Genomic DNA, 15,052 nt, shown 5'->3' on the forward strand with positions numbered 1-15,052 from the left:
GCCTGGGCAGCACCTGTCACTGCCCCTGCCCCTCCCTCACCGCAGGGGGTATTGATCTGCCCCCACCGTTGAAACCTCTTCCCTCCCCTTCCACCACACCAGATTTACCAGCTGGAGTCAGCTGTATCAGCAATCGGATCAGTATCAGCCGATATGCCTCCTTAAATATCGGTATCAGCCCCAAAAATCTCTATTGGTGCACCCCTACATTTTATTAATTTAATATTCTGCACAGAAACAGACAGAAATAAACACCACAGGTCAGGGACTGCCTTACTCAATTTTCCATCTAAACCACATCTTGTGACTGAAAAAGAATAGAGAATCAATTGGACCATAATTTTCTAAGTACCATTTAAAAAAAAAAAAAACAACAACTTTTCAGATCAGTGAAAGGATATGTAAAGAGAGTATAAAAAACACTCAACTCTAAGTCAGGGGTCTCAAACTCACCCAGCCCAGGGAGTAAGTGGCTCTAACGGGTGCCCCGCACAGTGCAGTTCGGTCAGACCAGCAGCCTCACTGCACACAGTGGCCACCCAGTAGTTCTGGAACTATGCCTCACATGGCACCTATTCCAGATGCTCTGGGTTCTGTGCCACACACGGCACCTATGAGTACTGCAGACTGGCTGAAGTGGGTGCCATGCCAGGCGCATGTATCAGGGCAGACACATGTGGTACAGTTCACCTGGGGTGGCCACTACATGCAGCATGGGGGTCACTGTGGGATGCATGCACCATGCAGCATGGGTCTCAGACCAGCTGGAGCAGCTACCAGATCAGGTATGCTGGGGGTGTGTGGAGAGAGAGTCCATGGCCCAGATCTGAATTAAATCTCAGGAATGCCCCCACCAGACCTTAGTTATTCACTCTTGAAACAAACCCTGGCTGCAGAAGGAAAACTAAACTAATTTTGTATCTGGAATTATAATGCATATTGATAAGCCAAAAAAATGGTGAGGTATACTATGTGTACACACATACATGAGTGGAGCCCCACCTCAAAAATCTGTTTACAGCTCAAAGAGGAAACCCTTACTAGGGAGAATCCATTCTCAGGAGACAAACTCATAGGAGGAATCTCATATGGAGACTGACATTTTTCATTCCTTGAACCAAATGGGAGAGAGCCCATTTCTCTCTTAAATAATTTATAGCTAAGTAAATTAGATTAGTGGTCTATAAGCTCAGAAGGATGTAAAAACCATAACATTGTAAACCGGGGTAAAAATTGGCTTCACGTGCATCTCTGGGGAGAAGGCATCTGCACAGTATACATATACTCCCCAGAACCAAATTCAAAAACAGATGGGCAAATAAGGTAAAATAACATAAGGAGTACTGGGTGCTGGGTTGTACAGAGAACCCAAGCCTTAGGATGATCTGGCCCTCCTGCAGGTAGAAGCTGGGAAAGCCTGCAATACCTTTAACACAGAGTCTCTTGAAAGGCCCAAAAGTAAGTCTTGTACTGCAGATGATGTTTTTTTTTAAGTGAAGGCTGATTCTGTGAAATACTCAAGGAATCTCAGGGAATCAGTTTTGCTCACTATGGTTTTTGTTCTGAGTGTGGACCAAGAACACAGAGAAAGAGCTACTATACTACCACCATTCAGCACGAACAAAGTGCGTATCTGAAACAGACTTCAGCAGCTTCCCTGACTATGTACAGTTATCCCAACAAAATATACAAATGTAACACCCAGCACTAACAAAATAAATCACTAGCAGATGCTTCCTTCATCCTTTCCTACAACCATTCTCTGACATCACAACTGAGCTAAGAGAAAGGAAATGAGCCTTTGCACATCCAGAATGGAAGACCTGTTCCAAAGGTTCAATATCTTAATAATGTCAGGCCACTACCATTTGTCTTTTAAGAAATATTTTTGATTTGGTCCTCTCTATTGATCTAATTGTGGCAGCATGGTCAAACATCTGAGAATGAACTCAGAAGCTATAGGCAGACAATCTAAGCTGCAAAACAGTTTTATTTTTTCCCCCATGTGCACATTAAGCAACAATACAAATTCTGGACTATTTTTCATGTTTAGCTAATTTAAACAATACCCCCATCCATAGTACATTGTAACAATACAATTTTGATATGACAGACACATGGATGATCACTGCAAAATTCAGTGAGGTCTGATATTTGTGAGGTCTAAACAAAAACCCCAGAACATTAAACCTAGTCTTTAAGGGCTCCTATACACATGCAGGGATCCTGTTCTGATGTGCTGCAATTCCATTTGATTAATCGAGTCGCTGGGCCGTGGAAATTAACGCATTCCAGCAGCCTCCAGTATCATAAGTATCATGAAAAATGGTGGCAGGTAATTTTAAAGCTCAGTCGACCAGCTTTAGTTCAAAACACCCCACTGCCATTTTTCAGTGCAGGGATGCTGATATGCGTGATGCTCTGGGTGCTTTTAATTAGCGGTGCTCTTGGACCTGCGCTAATTAAAGTGTCCCCCCATACCTCTCAGAGCCTGTGTATAAAGTGCCCTAAATCAGGGGTTTCCAACCTTTTTGGAATGTGGGACCGGATCATGAACTTTTTAATCACCCAGTGGGCCAGCCAAAGGACCACCCCCCCGATTAGGAAGCTGCTGAGGGGCTGGGGGAGGGAGAAGGGGTGGGAACAAAAGTAAACAGTGTTTACTTTCATTTCCTGTCGCAGCATTTCAGGCCTCAGAAAACAGCTTGGCAGGCTGCATGTTGCCCAAGCCTGCCCTAAATGATGGCTAAAAGTCTCAATATGCAACGTATTAACACAGTGGTCTCCAACCTTTTTCAGCAGGAGATCACTTTTGGAATTTTAAAGCAACACAAGATCTACCCCGCACTCCACCCAGCAGGTAAGTCTGTGGGGAGGGGAGGGAGGGGGACAGATGAGGCAGAGAACAAAAAAATGATTTGAGGGGCACTCCCCCAGAAAGTAAGACTGTGGCAGAAGGGGTGGGGCAGATAGGGGCCCCAGACCTAGTCCCACTCCCTCACTCACCTCCATTCAGGACGGGCTGCAGCTGTGGGCTGGGGCCGGGCGCTTCCCAGAGCGGGTGCTGGGCTGCTGGGAAGAGCCCAGCACATGGTGGCACTGGGAGCAGGGCTACGGGGTGGGCTGTAGCCCCCCGCAAGGCCCTTCCCAGTGCTGCCGCCGCCCACCCCAGCACAGCCCAATGCAGCTTCACATGCCCAGCCCACTGCAGCAGCCATCCCCTCCCCCCCCAAAGCAGATCCTGGACACACAGTCCCCATGCCCAGGGAGGGTGGCGGGGGTAGGCTGTGCTGGGGTGTTCCTGGCAAAGGCTGGGCTGCGCTGCAGTCAGGGTATGCAGTAGTGGCACGCAGTGAGTGGGGGTTACAGTGAATTTTCAGCGGCTCCCAGCACCACTGCCACAGCCCAAGCTCTTCCCAGCAACCCAGCCCCCCTCTGGGAAAAGCCCGGCCCCAGCCCACAGCTGCAGCCCACCCCGCATGCAGATCCAGGGGCACACGCTGCCCATGCCCTCCTGGGGTGCATGCCCTGCCTCCCCACACCTGCCAGATGAGTCGCTTATGGCTCCATCCTGCCCTGCCCTGGCTGCAGGGCCTGCCCCTGCTCCAGCACCACTCCCTCCCTCACCACTGCTGCAACCACCCCCACTGCCCCACATCTGGGGGGGCCACATGCCTCCCAATCTGTGTGCAGGGCAAGGAGACTGTCACTGTGTGTTGAGCTTTGCACCCAAACTTTGTGCCCCAAGCTGCAACAGGGCTAGGGGCACAAAGCCCAGCGCCCAGCAGCAGCAGCAGCAGCCTTGTGCACAGATCAGGGGGACACAGGTCCTCCAGGCCTCCGCCAAGGTGCACACAGTGGCAGGAGCCCCCCCAGCACACCTGGACAAGCCATCCAGGCTCTGATCCTCCCCTGGCCTGGCCTGGCCTGGCCCAGCCCCGCCCACCCCAGCCAGGGCCCCACTCACCCAGCCCAGCCCACCCCAGCCATGTGCATTTTGCTGATCATATGTCCCGCCACTCCTAGACTGTGTCCCAGCTGCTCCCAATCGTGGCGCTTCTGACAGTCAACCTCTGACAGTCAAAATCAACTGTCAGGAGCTCCCCAATCTATCAGTCCATCAGGATCAACTGGTTGATGACCACTGTGTTAAAACTGCAATTATTAATACTTATTTTTAACCAGAAGAATTACATGCACTTCTTACAGGTTGACCATTTTGTGTACTGTAGAAAGTCACTGTAGTTTTAGCTCAGGACAAAAGATTTATTTTCTCTTTGAGGGCTGCATGTGATTTTAAAATTTACTCTCCTTGTATAAGAATAGCTAAAAGTAGACAATGTGGTTGCTTTCAGTCAACTCCCATGCTTGTTAACTATTTCCATAAGACTACTTTAGCTTTAATTTTAGGAACAATGAAGCAACTAAAATGCACCATCTATGCACATGATCTGAACAAAGAAGATTAATGCATTTCTACAGGTATTCTTAACCCAATTCTCACCCCTAATGTTGCAATTTAACAGGATCTGGATAAGCATACATAAAATTGTCAAGACTGTGAATGTCATCTATGATGTAATACAAAAAAACCCAAAACTGAATCAATTTATATGCAATCAAGTCAGTTCCAGGAACATAAGGGAGCAATGCTGGCTCACCCCAGCCTCAACGACCAGGTATTATTTACAGCTGGGTCAACCAGGGCCAGCTTTCAACACAAGTTCAGAGCAAGTCTCAAATACACACCTGCATATCCTTAGCAAGGCATTTTAAACCTATCACTGTTATTCAAATGCCTTGTTTTAGTACAACTGTAAAAAAAGCACGCAACAAGAAGCATACAGATTAGTAATAGGATCTTCTGCCATGCCCGACTACTAACAATCATTTGTAGTCACATTCAAAGCCAGGCTTTTATGATTGATTTTTATAATGTATATGGCATTTTATACTAAAATAATTTAACAGGAAGAAGATAAAAATTGAGTATCTAATATTTCCTTACACTTTTGGTCGCAACTCTCAGGATGACCATTTTGCCAATACATTTGTATTCTATGGTTATCCTCAGAATGATTTACATCTTCCAACTCAAGAGAAACAATACCCCTTTTATGAATGTATTTGATTAGTTCACATGTAAAAGGAGAGTAGTTCCTCAAACCATGTACCATCAAATAGGCAAGTCATCGCACATATAATTCTGAAAAATGTGTACGTCTGTTTTAAACACCCCTGAAATGTCATAAAATGGCTTAACAAGTTATTATCTTCAAGTTACTCTTTCTCTGGTGTTTCATTACACAAGTTTCTAGAGAAAAACTTGCAATAAACTGCAAAAATAATTTTAAAATATAATGAAGTTGTGCCTACAGAACTACTTTGTCGCTGGCAGTCGAGGTCTAAATCTTATGTACCATGCACAGCAAAATATTTAGATTTTCTGACAACTGACTGCATTTATTTCTAAAAATTTTCTTTTTGTAAATCCACAGGAGTCAACTGTTTGGCTATATGCCATTATTGATTATGACAGTGCTGTTCCTGGTCTACTGAAAGACACTCCAAGGGCTTCAGAACTGAAGATTACTTGCTGTTCTAAAATGTCACACTAAGAACCTGAAGCTACCTTACCCCAAACTCTGTGCATTAGCTCTACTTCATCTTCAGGGCTGTCGGTCTTTAAGGACTGAATTCACTAATTAGTTCTTGGATTGAGTTACTTACCAAAAAGCAGAGCTCTCCTATTAGGTCACCTCCTCTACCTACAACCACTGGTTTCTGGATGCTTCCAATAAGCGCTGACACATGACTCTGGAACCCTTGAAATTTCAAATTGCAGGTTGGTAAGCTCATGCACTGGCACATGTCAAGCATTGACTTGCCCCTTATTACATGAATATCAATACTTTGCAGAGACCCCTCCTCCCTCAGTTACATATTAATACCATAGAAAATGGAAGTTTAACAAGGTGTGTGAAAATCTGTAAGCAACAGGCACAGTTTATAACATCAGTTAATAACCCATTTTTTGTTACTGTTATATTCTTACAGATCCTCATCTCCTTGACAATTGGAAATTAACACCCTTACAGAAGACATCCCTGGTCTAAGTATATAACAGAAATTGACCCATTTTTTCTGCCTTGTTATTGCACACCACTTGCACCTGTACATTAAAAGTGCACAATGTTACCATAAATTGCTTGAAATTTATCTCTTTTTTTTTTTGCATAACTCTAAGTGATTTCAGAAAATGGTGGAGAATCAAGCTACTAGAGTATGGAGACCTGAACGACCAAGACCATCCATAGCCCCAAATAAAGTGCAAGAGTCCATTAAAAAAGAAAAAAGACAAAGAAATATCCCAAAAGAATAGCCTTTTGCTCAACAGAATTTGCCTCATGTCTCAACAGATGTATTTGGTGGGATTACCGTGCCACATGTATAGCCTCTTTGTGACAGAACAACATAAGGAGTGAATTATACAGTCCATGGCCAATTGTCCTCTCATTTAGTATTGGAGAGATTAAGTATCCTTTTTTTAGCCAGCTACAAATTGATACAACTATATACACAAATGCTTGGCAACAGTCATGGTGCTGAAATGACAACAATGGCTCTAAATTCAAACTAATGGGGAGGAGAATTGAGAGAGAGAGTTGAGAGAGATTTGTAGTAAAGGAGCGTAAGTAATATGGGCCAGGTCAATGCTAGATGCATGCACTGATGCACATGTTTACCTACCTGATATTTCAAATTTCACCACCTCCAGGTCCACAGCACAGCATTCCCAGGAAACGTTAAAAAGTGGAAAACAGTGACACAGATCCCTAGCTGGAGAAAATGTTTTAATAGATATTTATGTTTTGACATTTGTCACAGTTTCACTATAATGTAAAACAGTTTTAAAAAAAGGTCACATAAGATATTTATGTACACTACAAGACACAAAGTGTCATCTCTTTTCAGAGCTTGCTTCTTACATTGTAAACAGGAGGAATGTTTATTGGTATAGCTGTTAATAAAGACAATACTATTGTTATATTATACAGATACTAAGATAGCAAAAGACAAGTGATTTGTAAAGCTGTATCAGCTGTCATCTTACTCAAAGTGAACATTTTTAAATGAAGAGTTCAAAAACTGTCTGCATGTTAAGGATGACAAAAAAAATTTTAATGAAATACCTGCTCACCTTTTCACTTGATTGTCTTCTCTTCTTTAGCTGAATAAGATCTGTTTCCACCTTTTCTGCCAGCTCCAGCTTCCTCTTGTTCCTCTTAAAAGCTGCTAAACTGAACCCTAGGAAAGTATTTTAGAGGCATTTAACTAATGAAAAACTGTTTGCTCAACTAAATACTGGTTAACGAAGCATTATACCTTGGGAGGTTTCTTACCTCACACTATCAATCAGCAACACTGGCTAACATTAACCTATAGACTGTTAGAAGTTTCAGTATAACATGTTTTATATCTTAAGTATCTAAGATAAAAGTAAAAAAGCACCATGGCTTCCACATGTGTTCAAAATGCCTTCATGTTTGGCTGACAAGTAGCAACTACACAGAAGAGCAGCATAAACAGCTTGTGTTAAAGTGATTTTTTTGGATTGCTGTCATGTAAATAGATACAGGTTTGCTCATTTTGATATCTCTAAAATTAGGACGGCTCTTTACTAATTTACTAACTTCACTAAATTTGAATCCACATAAAATGTAGGCGATATTTCTTTGCACTGTAATCCAAGACGGTCTGAAGATGAATACATATGGAAAGATTTATTATTATGGACTGAATAAGTACGTATAAAAACCTAAATTAACAAATAAAAATATGATGCTAAAAGACAGGAATGTGGGTTTCTTGCACTTTATTTTTCAAAAAATAGCTGCAAAAGTATTAACAAGTATGCTTTGTAGTTTTAACTCAATACCCTCCGACTGTTGTAATGTTTTCTTTGAAGCACAGAGGGAAAGAAAAAGAAGATTATCCTTTTACCACTTACCTAGCATTGGAAAGGTTAAACCCTGAAAACACAGATTTTTCCCAGGTAAAATCCCAAACCCAGTAAAATTTAAGTGAATAAGTTCCCTATTTCATAGATTTTTTTTAAGTATACCTTCCAACTAATATCTGAAAGGTAACTCTTCATGTTTATTACTATTCACAAAAGCAGCATGCCATTTTAGGAGAGAGTCTATACCCTGGAGCCAGTGTAATGAGTGGATAAATTCCCAAAAACTAACATACACATCTTTAACAACTGAATGGGGAAATTTGAGAGAGACTAACATTTTTTACTCCATCTCAAAACTGCTTTCAAGTATGAAGAAATGACCATGATTTTTCAAGCTAGCACTTCCCTAAAAATTATATACAAAGCTCTTATATAGGTTCAGAAATATGTTAAGCTACAGACAGCCACAAGAGGAACCCACACACTGCATCTAGAAGATATTAAAAGAAGGTGCTTATTATATGAGCAAAAATGATTTAGTAGTAGAGACATAACACTTGACTGGGAAATAAATTACTCCTTTTACAGGTACAGTACAGATTGTAGTACAGATTGGGTTTTTTGGCTCATTTATCAATGTATTAAAAAAGCCACACAGTTTTGAATTTAAGATCAGTTTGTTAACAAACAAGCTAGCTAGATGAAAAAGGCTTTGTCAGTGAGGCATGTATCCAAGTTTAAGCAAGTGAGAAGTTCCACTGACAAGTCTAAGTGTTTTGCTTGGAACTTAAATGTCTCAGGGGCAGTTAAGCTCTACAGACCTGCAATTTTAGGTCCAATATCCTTATGCAACTTCTTCTGAAAACTGTGATTCATTGGGAAAGTAGGAATTTCAGTCCTAAGCAGACAAACACAAAGACCTAACCCACAAAGAGCACAGTCTATAAGGAGCATTAATTGGTAATATAAGTGCAACATCGAAAGTGTGACTTAGGATTTAATGGGTTTTATGAACTATTCACCTAAAAATTGTCATGTGAATTTTTGTCTGAAACCATAATATCAGTATAAGCCTTAAAGAGTGTCTGAGTGAGAAAATCCCCCACACCTTGCAATCTTTAGCACCAATAAAGACCTTAAATAGCAGCAGTATGCATTTAGTGATCAGTCTAGCTTTTCTCACTTACAGAGAGACTACATAAAAGCAAGAGTTAAACCATCATGTTGCATCTTGAAACTGAAAACGGCAGTGGTAGTAGGGGCTTTCAACAGATAGCAGATATTAAGGCAGTAGTTTCAAACCTTCCCTGAAGCTTCTAGTCATCACTCCCCATAATATGTCATGTGGTGCTACATTGGGTGGGTCAACTAAATATACCATTCACACTAGACAGAAGTTAGATGCCAGTTATGATTCTGTAGTTGAGGCTCAGTAGAAAATTACACAAAACAGCTATCCAGCCACTATCACTTATGAGCATATCACTTATGAGCACAGCATATGCTTCCCAAAACTGTCCCATGACCCGGCATGGCCAGGGCCCCATTCACAGTGAATCAGGCCCTGACTGGGCCAGCTTGTGGGGCAACTGGATCCCCAGTGGCTCCTCCAGAGGCGGCGTGGTGCCAGGGAGCCAAGGAGTTGTGGGAGGGCACATGGGCCCCCGATCTTTGCACAGGACAGGAGCAGGACACAGCTGGGCTCAGCTTCTGCTCCCTGCATCCACGCCTCACTGCCAGAGCTGTCCTACACATTGTGGCAGGGAACACCAGGCCCGCTCGCTGCTGTGTCCTGCTGCCCTGCTTCCCTCCCCTGTGACCCAGCACGGCAGGAAGCCAAGAAGCCAAGCAGGAATCTCCTCACTCACCGCTGCTCACCCTGCACTACCCCAGTGACACACCTCCTGTGTGACAGCAGCCCTCCCCCTCCCCTGGATGAGCCACCCACAGCCCTGTCCTGCTCCCCGCTGTGGCCCCAAGCCCCCAGCAACACCCGGCTGGGCAGCAGCCCCAGTCCTGCCCAGTTCCCCACTTAAAGGGGCCTCAATCCTCCTCTCCCCCCACTTAATAGCTTGTCTAGGGATGCAGGTGGGCAGCTCCTGCGACCACCAGGCTTGGATGGTCTCACGACCCAGCCTGTCCAGGGCCCCATTCAAATCCCTAACCCCATTTTTCCCCATAAGCCTCTGGTTTTACCAACTGCAATTTTCCCAACCACAGCAACTTCCAGGAACTTAACCCCTGCAGTTGGCGAGGGAAACCTGTAATCTGTCTGATGTAGAAAGCAGGTGATGGCACATATGAGGTTGGTAAAGTTGCAGGTGAATGACCCTTCAATGTTGTACTTCTTGTAATTACGTCCAGTCATGAGGTAGTCCTTAGCCACGTGGACACACGTTAGACATTTGAGTCCATTGAAAGGCCTGGTGTCTCAATTAGGACGGGAGTTCATTAGTTTGTTGTTTGAGAAATACCATTTGAAGTTAGGGCACTGCCTGTAAGCCAGGACAGGTTTGTCCAAACTGGGGGCTGTAAGTGACAACCAGGAGGTTTCCTGTCCCAATCCTGGGCTGGATATTGTAGCAGGTTTAAGCAAGGTCTTAGTCTGGCCTTGTTGATTTGACTAGCTATAGTTTTGGGATCATATTGTAATTGTAAGAATACCTGTTCTAAATCCTTAAAGTGTTCAAACTGGTCAGTGGGGTTGGAGCAGATCCGGTCGTAACAGAGTTTGTCTGTAAACAATGAATGTACTGGTATGCTTAGGATGAAAGCTGGTGGCCAGAAAGTTGATGCGACGGGTAGCAGGTTTCTCATACAATGTGGTGGGGATGTGGCCACTGTAAACCTTTACTGGAGTGCTCAGGCAATGAATTTGCTGCATGCAGCATTCCAGAGTTAGTTTAATGGAGGGGTGGAAGTTATTAAAAAAAAAATCTTGGTGAAATTTCTTTAGAGATTCCTTTGCATGTTTCCATATTATGAAGTCATTGATGAACCGAAGGTATACCAGGGGGGTTAGAGGGCAGCTGCAGAAGAAATGAACTTCAAGGCCTGTCATAAATATGCTGAAATACGTGTGGCATACTGAGTGGCCACACGTGCCTATGGCAGTGCCAGACAAGGTTATTTGGGCAAATGCGATACATTTTATTCATAGGTGACATATAATGGGGGCATGGGCTCCCCCCGAGACTGAGACTGGCTCTCAACAGCTGGGGAGTTGGGGGGGGGGTGCAGGTCAGTGCCCCCCTGAAATTCTGAGGGCACCGAGAGAAGCGCCAGCAGCACTTCCACCAGTGGTAGTGATCAGCCACTAAGAGACTCTCCCCCCAGCCCTGTCAGCTGCTGGAGAACCCCCCACCCTCAGTCAGCAATTGGCTGCCGGGGGACCCCCAGCATCAGGAGGCACTAGTCGCCCATGCTTTTATTAGACTAACTAAATGGTTAGAAAAATTGCTCTTTACAAGCTTTTGGGTGCAAACATCCTTCTTCAGAGGGAGAGGCACTGACATTTATTTAGGGACTCCCTCTACCTACAAACCTGAAATAGATGCATGTGAGAATAAAGCAGAAGAGCTGATGAAGCAGTTTTCTTGTCAGGGTGAAGGTTCTTTATGGCTTGTAATCCATCTTTATTCAGAATGTTGGTATAGAGACTGATATCCATGGTAGCTAATATGGCATTTGTTGAAAACCTGTCAACGGAGCCCAGTTTCTTTACAAAATTTGTGGTGTCTTTCAAATAACTGACAGCTATTTGAAAGCTACTGTACTCTTAAATTTCTCTCTCTTTATAATTTCCTTTCGGCATGTTCTTTTACAACATCTGATAAAGCAAACTTGGGTTCACGAAAGCTTGTGCTCTCATATGTAATCTTATTTAGTTAGTCTAAAAGGTGCATATCTAGCCTTCCTTCTTACAAGGACAGCCACAGTTTTCATTCACTTTTTATACTATTCCCCCAGCATAACACACTTTTATCTTTTCAGATGAACCCATGACAATGAGATACAAGGGCCACTTTGAACACAGCAGTTCTTGGTGTTGTCCTGGTGAGATGTGCACAGCGGCGTACCACAGGGGTCGGTACTTGGCCCAGTACCTCAATATCTTCAGCAAAGAATTGGATGAGGGGGTGAAAAGCCCACTGGTCAAGTTCACGGACGACACCAAGATATGAGGTTGTGCAGATACACCCGCAGATAGGCTGCAGATACAAGCAGACCTAGACAGGCTGGCATGTTGGGCAGAACAGAGCCAGATGAGGTTCAACATAGAGAAATATGAAGTGCTGCATCTGGGAAGGAAGAACCCCCAGCACACGTACAGGCTGGGCATCGTTAGCCTGACCAGCACTGCAAATGAAAGGGATCTGGGAGTACAATAGACCCCAGCATGAATATGAGCTGGCAATGTGATGCAGCAGCCGCTAGGGCCAATAAAACTCTGGCATCCATCGATCAATGCATCTCCAGTAAATCCAAAGAAGTGATTCTCCCACTTTACTCCACATTGGTGCAGCCACAGCTAGAGTACTGCATCCAGTTCTGGGTGCTGCACTTCAGCAAGGACGTGCTAAAGTTCAAGAGGGTCCAGAGAAGGGCCACCAACATGATCAGGGACTTGCACGGCAAGCCATATGAGGAGAGGTTGATAGAACTCGGACGCTTCAGGCGAAAGAAAAGGAGGCTGAGAGGGGACCTGATTGCGGCTTACCGCTATATCAGAGGCGTATATCAGGGGCTCGATGAACACCTGTTCACCAGGGCACCCTGGGGGAAAACTAGAAATAATGGCCACAAACTCCTGGAAGACAGTTTCAGGCTGAACATTAGGAAAAATTTCTTTACAACTAGGGTGTCCAGACTATGGAACAAGCTCCTGCCAGAGGTGGTGCAATCATCTACCCTAGAGGTCTTCAAGAGAAGACTGGATGGTCACCTGGCTAGGGTCATCTGATACCAGATGTCTTTCCTGCTCATGCAAGGGGCTGAACCCAATGGTCCTTCGGGGTCCCTTCCAGCCCTATGATTCACGTTTTTCTGGAGGAAGACTTTTTTCTTCAGTGTGCACTCACATATACTTCAGATACACTCAGTTATAAAAAAAGTGAATATACCTGGTGTCACTGATGTTCCTAAGGTATAAGATTTGCTAGGATCTCTGGGATTGGTATTAATGTTCTCTGGTTGTAAAGCAGCCTAACACACCAGGAGGCTGTTTTCTTAGACTCCCATACACACGTGCATGTTCACGCATACTCATATATGTGTATATGCTTTTAATATAGTCTTTTTAAAAGCAGCCTGTTGCAACAGGGGAAAAACACAGAACGATGTATGCAAAAAATAAATAATGGGGACTGGGAGTCGAGACAAATATCCTTTTGATGTATTGGTTGCTGTCACTGTCACCCCTTCTCTCATGGCTCCCCACCCTACATACCACAAGCCCCTTCCCCATGCTCAATCCCACACCATACTCCCTTTTCCCCAAGCTCTTCCCCATACCACATGCCCCTTCCCCCTGTTTTCCCCTGCACCATGCATCCTTTCCACCCATGCTCTTCCCTGCACTACACTCCCTTCACTCCACATGTCCCTTCCTCTGGGCCTCCTCACTCTGCGCATCCCTTCTGCCATGACCCCCACACTGCCCTTTCCCCTCCACACCACATGCCCCTTCCCAATGCTCTCCCAAGCATCCCCTCCACCTGCCACAGAAGTCACCTTAGTGCCATCCAGAACTACAGCAGCTGCTTGCCTGGCCCATACTTGATTCCAAGGTGAGAGTTTCCTCACACCTGCCCCATGTACTACTATAAGTAAGGGTACATTTACTGAAGCACAGGAAGGTAAAGCTGCATGCCTTCAGCAAGCTACAAGTGACAGGAAAGGAACCCAGGTCTCTTGAAGCAGTCCAAATTCTGTCTAGTACTGCTACTAAGTGGTTACTAAGTGCTTCTCCCAGCTGCTATACACCTTATTTCAGAGAAAAGGAATTACAGTCGTCTTGATGATAGGACATGTAGTTTCTAATAGGACTAGTTAAAAGTCACACACATCAGTGCAAAACCTGGACAGTTTTATTACATGGTGGCTGCAGTAATCAAGTACATAAAAAGTGGTACAAGTCCTGCTTCCTCCACTCCCTCATCACTGCCCATAACACAGAGCTTCTTACCTTATAGTTCCTGACCCACCTACCTTTCCCCCCGCCCATAGCATTAAGCCTAGAACAGATAAAAACTTGTTCCTTGATGTTCCCAACCTGTTGCTACACACAGACATAAAAGGAAACAGCTTAATAGGTCAAACAGTTCCCTATTTGTGTAGCTCAAGCTGTACATCAACACAAACCTTGCATTTGCTTTGTGATCCTTAACCAGTTCTCTTGTCAGTTGCCTGTAGTTTGAGTGTGCCCTGCCCCCTCCATAGCTGACATATCCCTTTAACTTTGTATTATGTGCACTTAAACCAGCAAATTTCATGTGTGGACAGGTATTCCTGGCCCGCCGCCCAAGTGGTCTGCAATCCCTTCCTGCCTCCCTCTTAAAAGACAGGGAGGGGAAAGCAGCCAGGTCCATGATAGTCTGCCCACCCATAAGCTGTCCAAAAGCACTGCAAGGACCTTTCTTGAGAGCAGAGCCATAGCCCTTCCAAACAGCAATAGCAAGGACTGAACAGGGGTAACTGAGGTTGCAACAAGAATGACTGAGCGTAGCTAAAAGCAGCAGCATCAGTGACTGATTGTGGGGGCAGAGACCCCAAAATCAAGTCCTGACACTACAGGTGACTGCCAGGGAGGCCCATAACCCTTTCCACCCAACACCAAGATTGACTAAGCAGGCCTGTAACCCAGTCCCCATGCTGCAGGCAGGCCCATTACCATGCTGTCAGGTAACGGAGCTGAGTGAGTCTATGAAATTGGCTGTTGCCCCCACATGACTAGGGGACAGGCCCAACACCAACAGGCTCCCTTGGGGTGGAAGGGTGTCAAGGAGCATCACGCCTTTGAGACAACTCTGTCACACTCCTGGAGTTGTGCATTCCACTTGTGTACAACCCAGAGAAATCTATTTTTTG

General features: G+C 44.6%; 1 protein-coding gene across 3 annotated transcripts in view; it reads right to left on the bottom strand.

Annotated features, from left to right (window-relative positions):
- Positions 1 to 15,052, bottom strand: part of TASP1 (taspase 1) — a 170,645-nt gene that overhangs the window by 113,781 nt on the left and 41,812 nt on the right. For all 3 annotated transcript variants that reach the window (XM_019549122.1, XM_019549121.1, XM_019549123.1), the window contains one exon: positions 7,202 to 7,308. In XM_019549122.1, the coding sequence (XP_019404667.1) occupies positions 7,202 to 7,308 (107 nt within the window). The remainder of the gene's footprint in view (positions 1 to 7,201; positions 7,309 to 15,052) is intronic.

Source organism: Crocodylus porosus, unplaced genomic scaffold, assembly GCF_001723895.1.
Source record: "Crocodylus porosus isolate Cpor-Errol unplaced genomic scaffold, CroPor_comp1, whole genome shotgun sequence".
NCBI classification, from domain to species: domain Eukaryota; kingdom Metazoa; phylum Chordata; order Crocodylia; family Crocodylidae; genus Crocodylus; species Crocodylus porosus.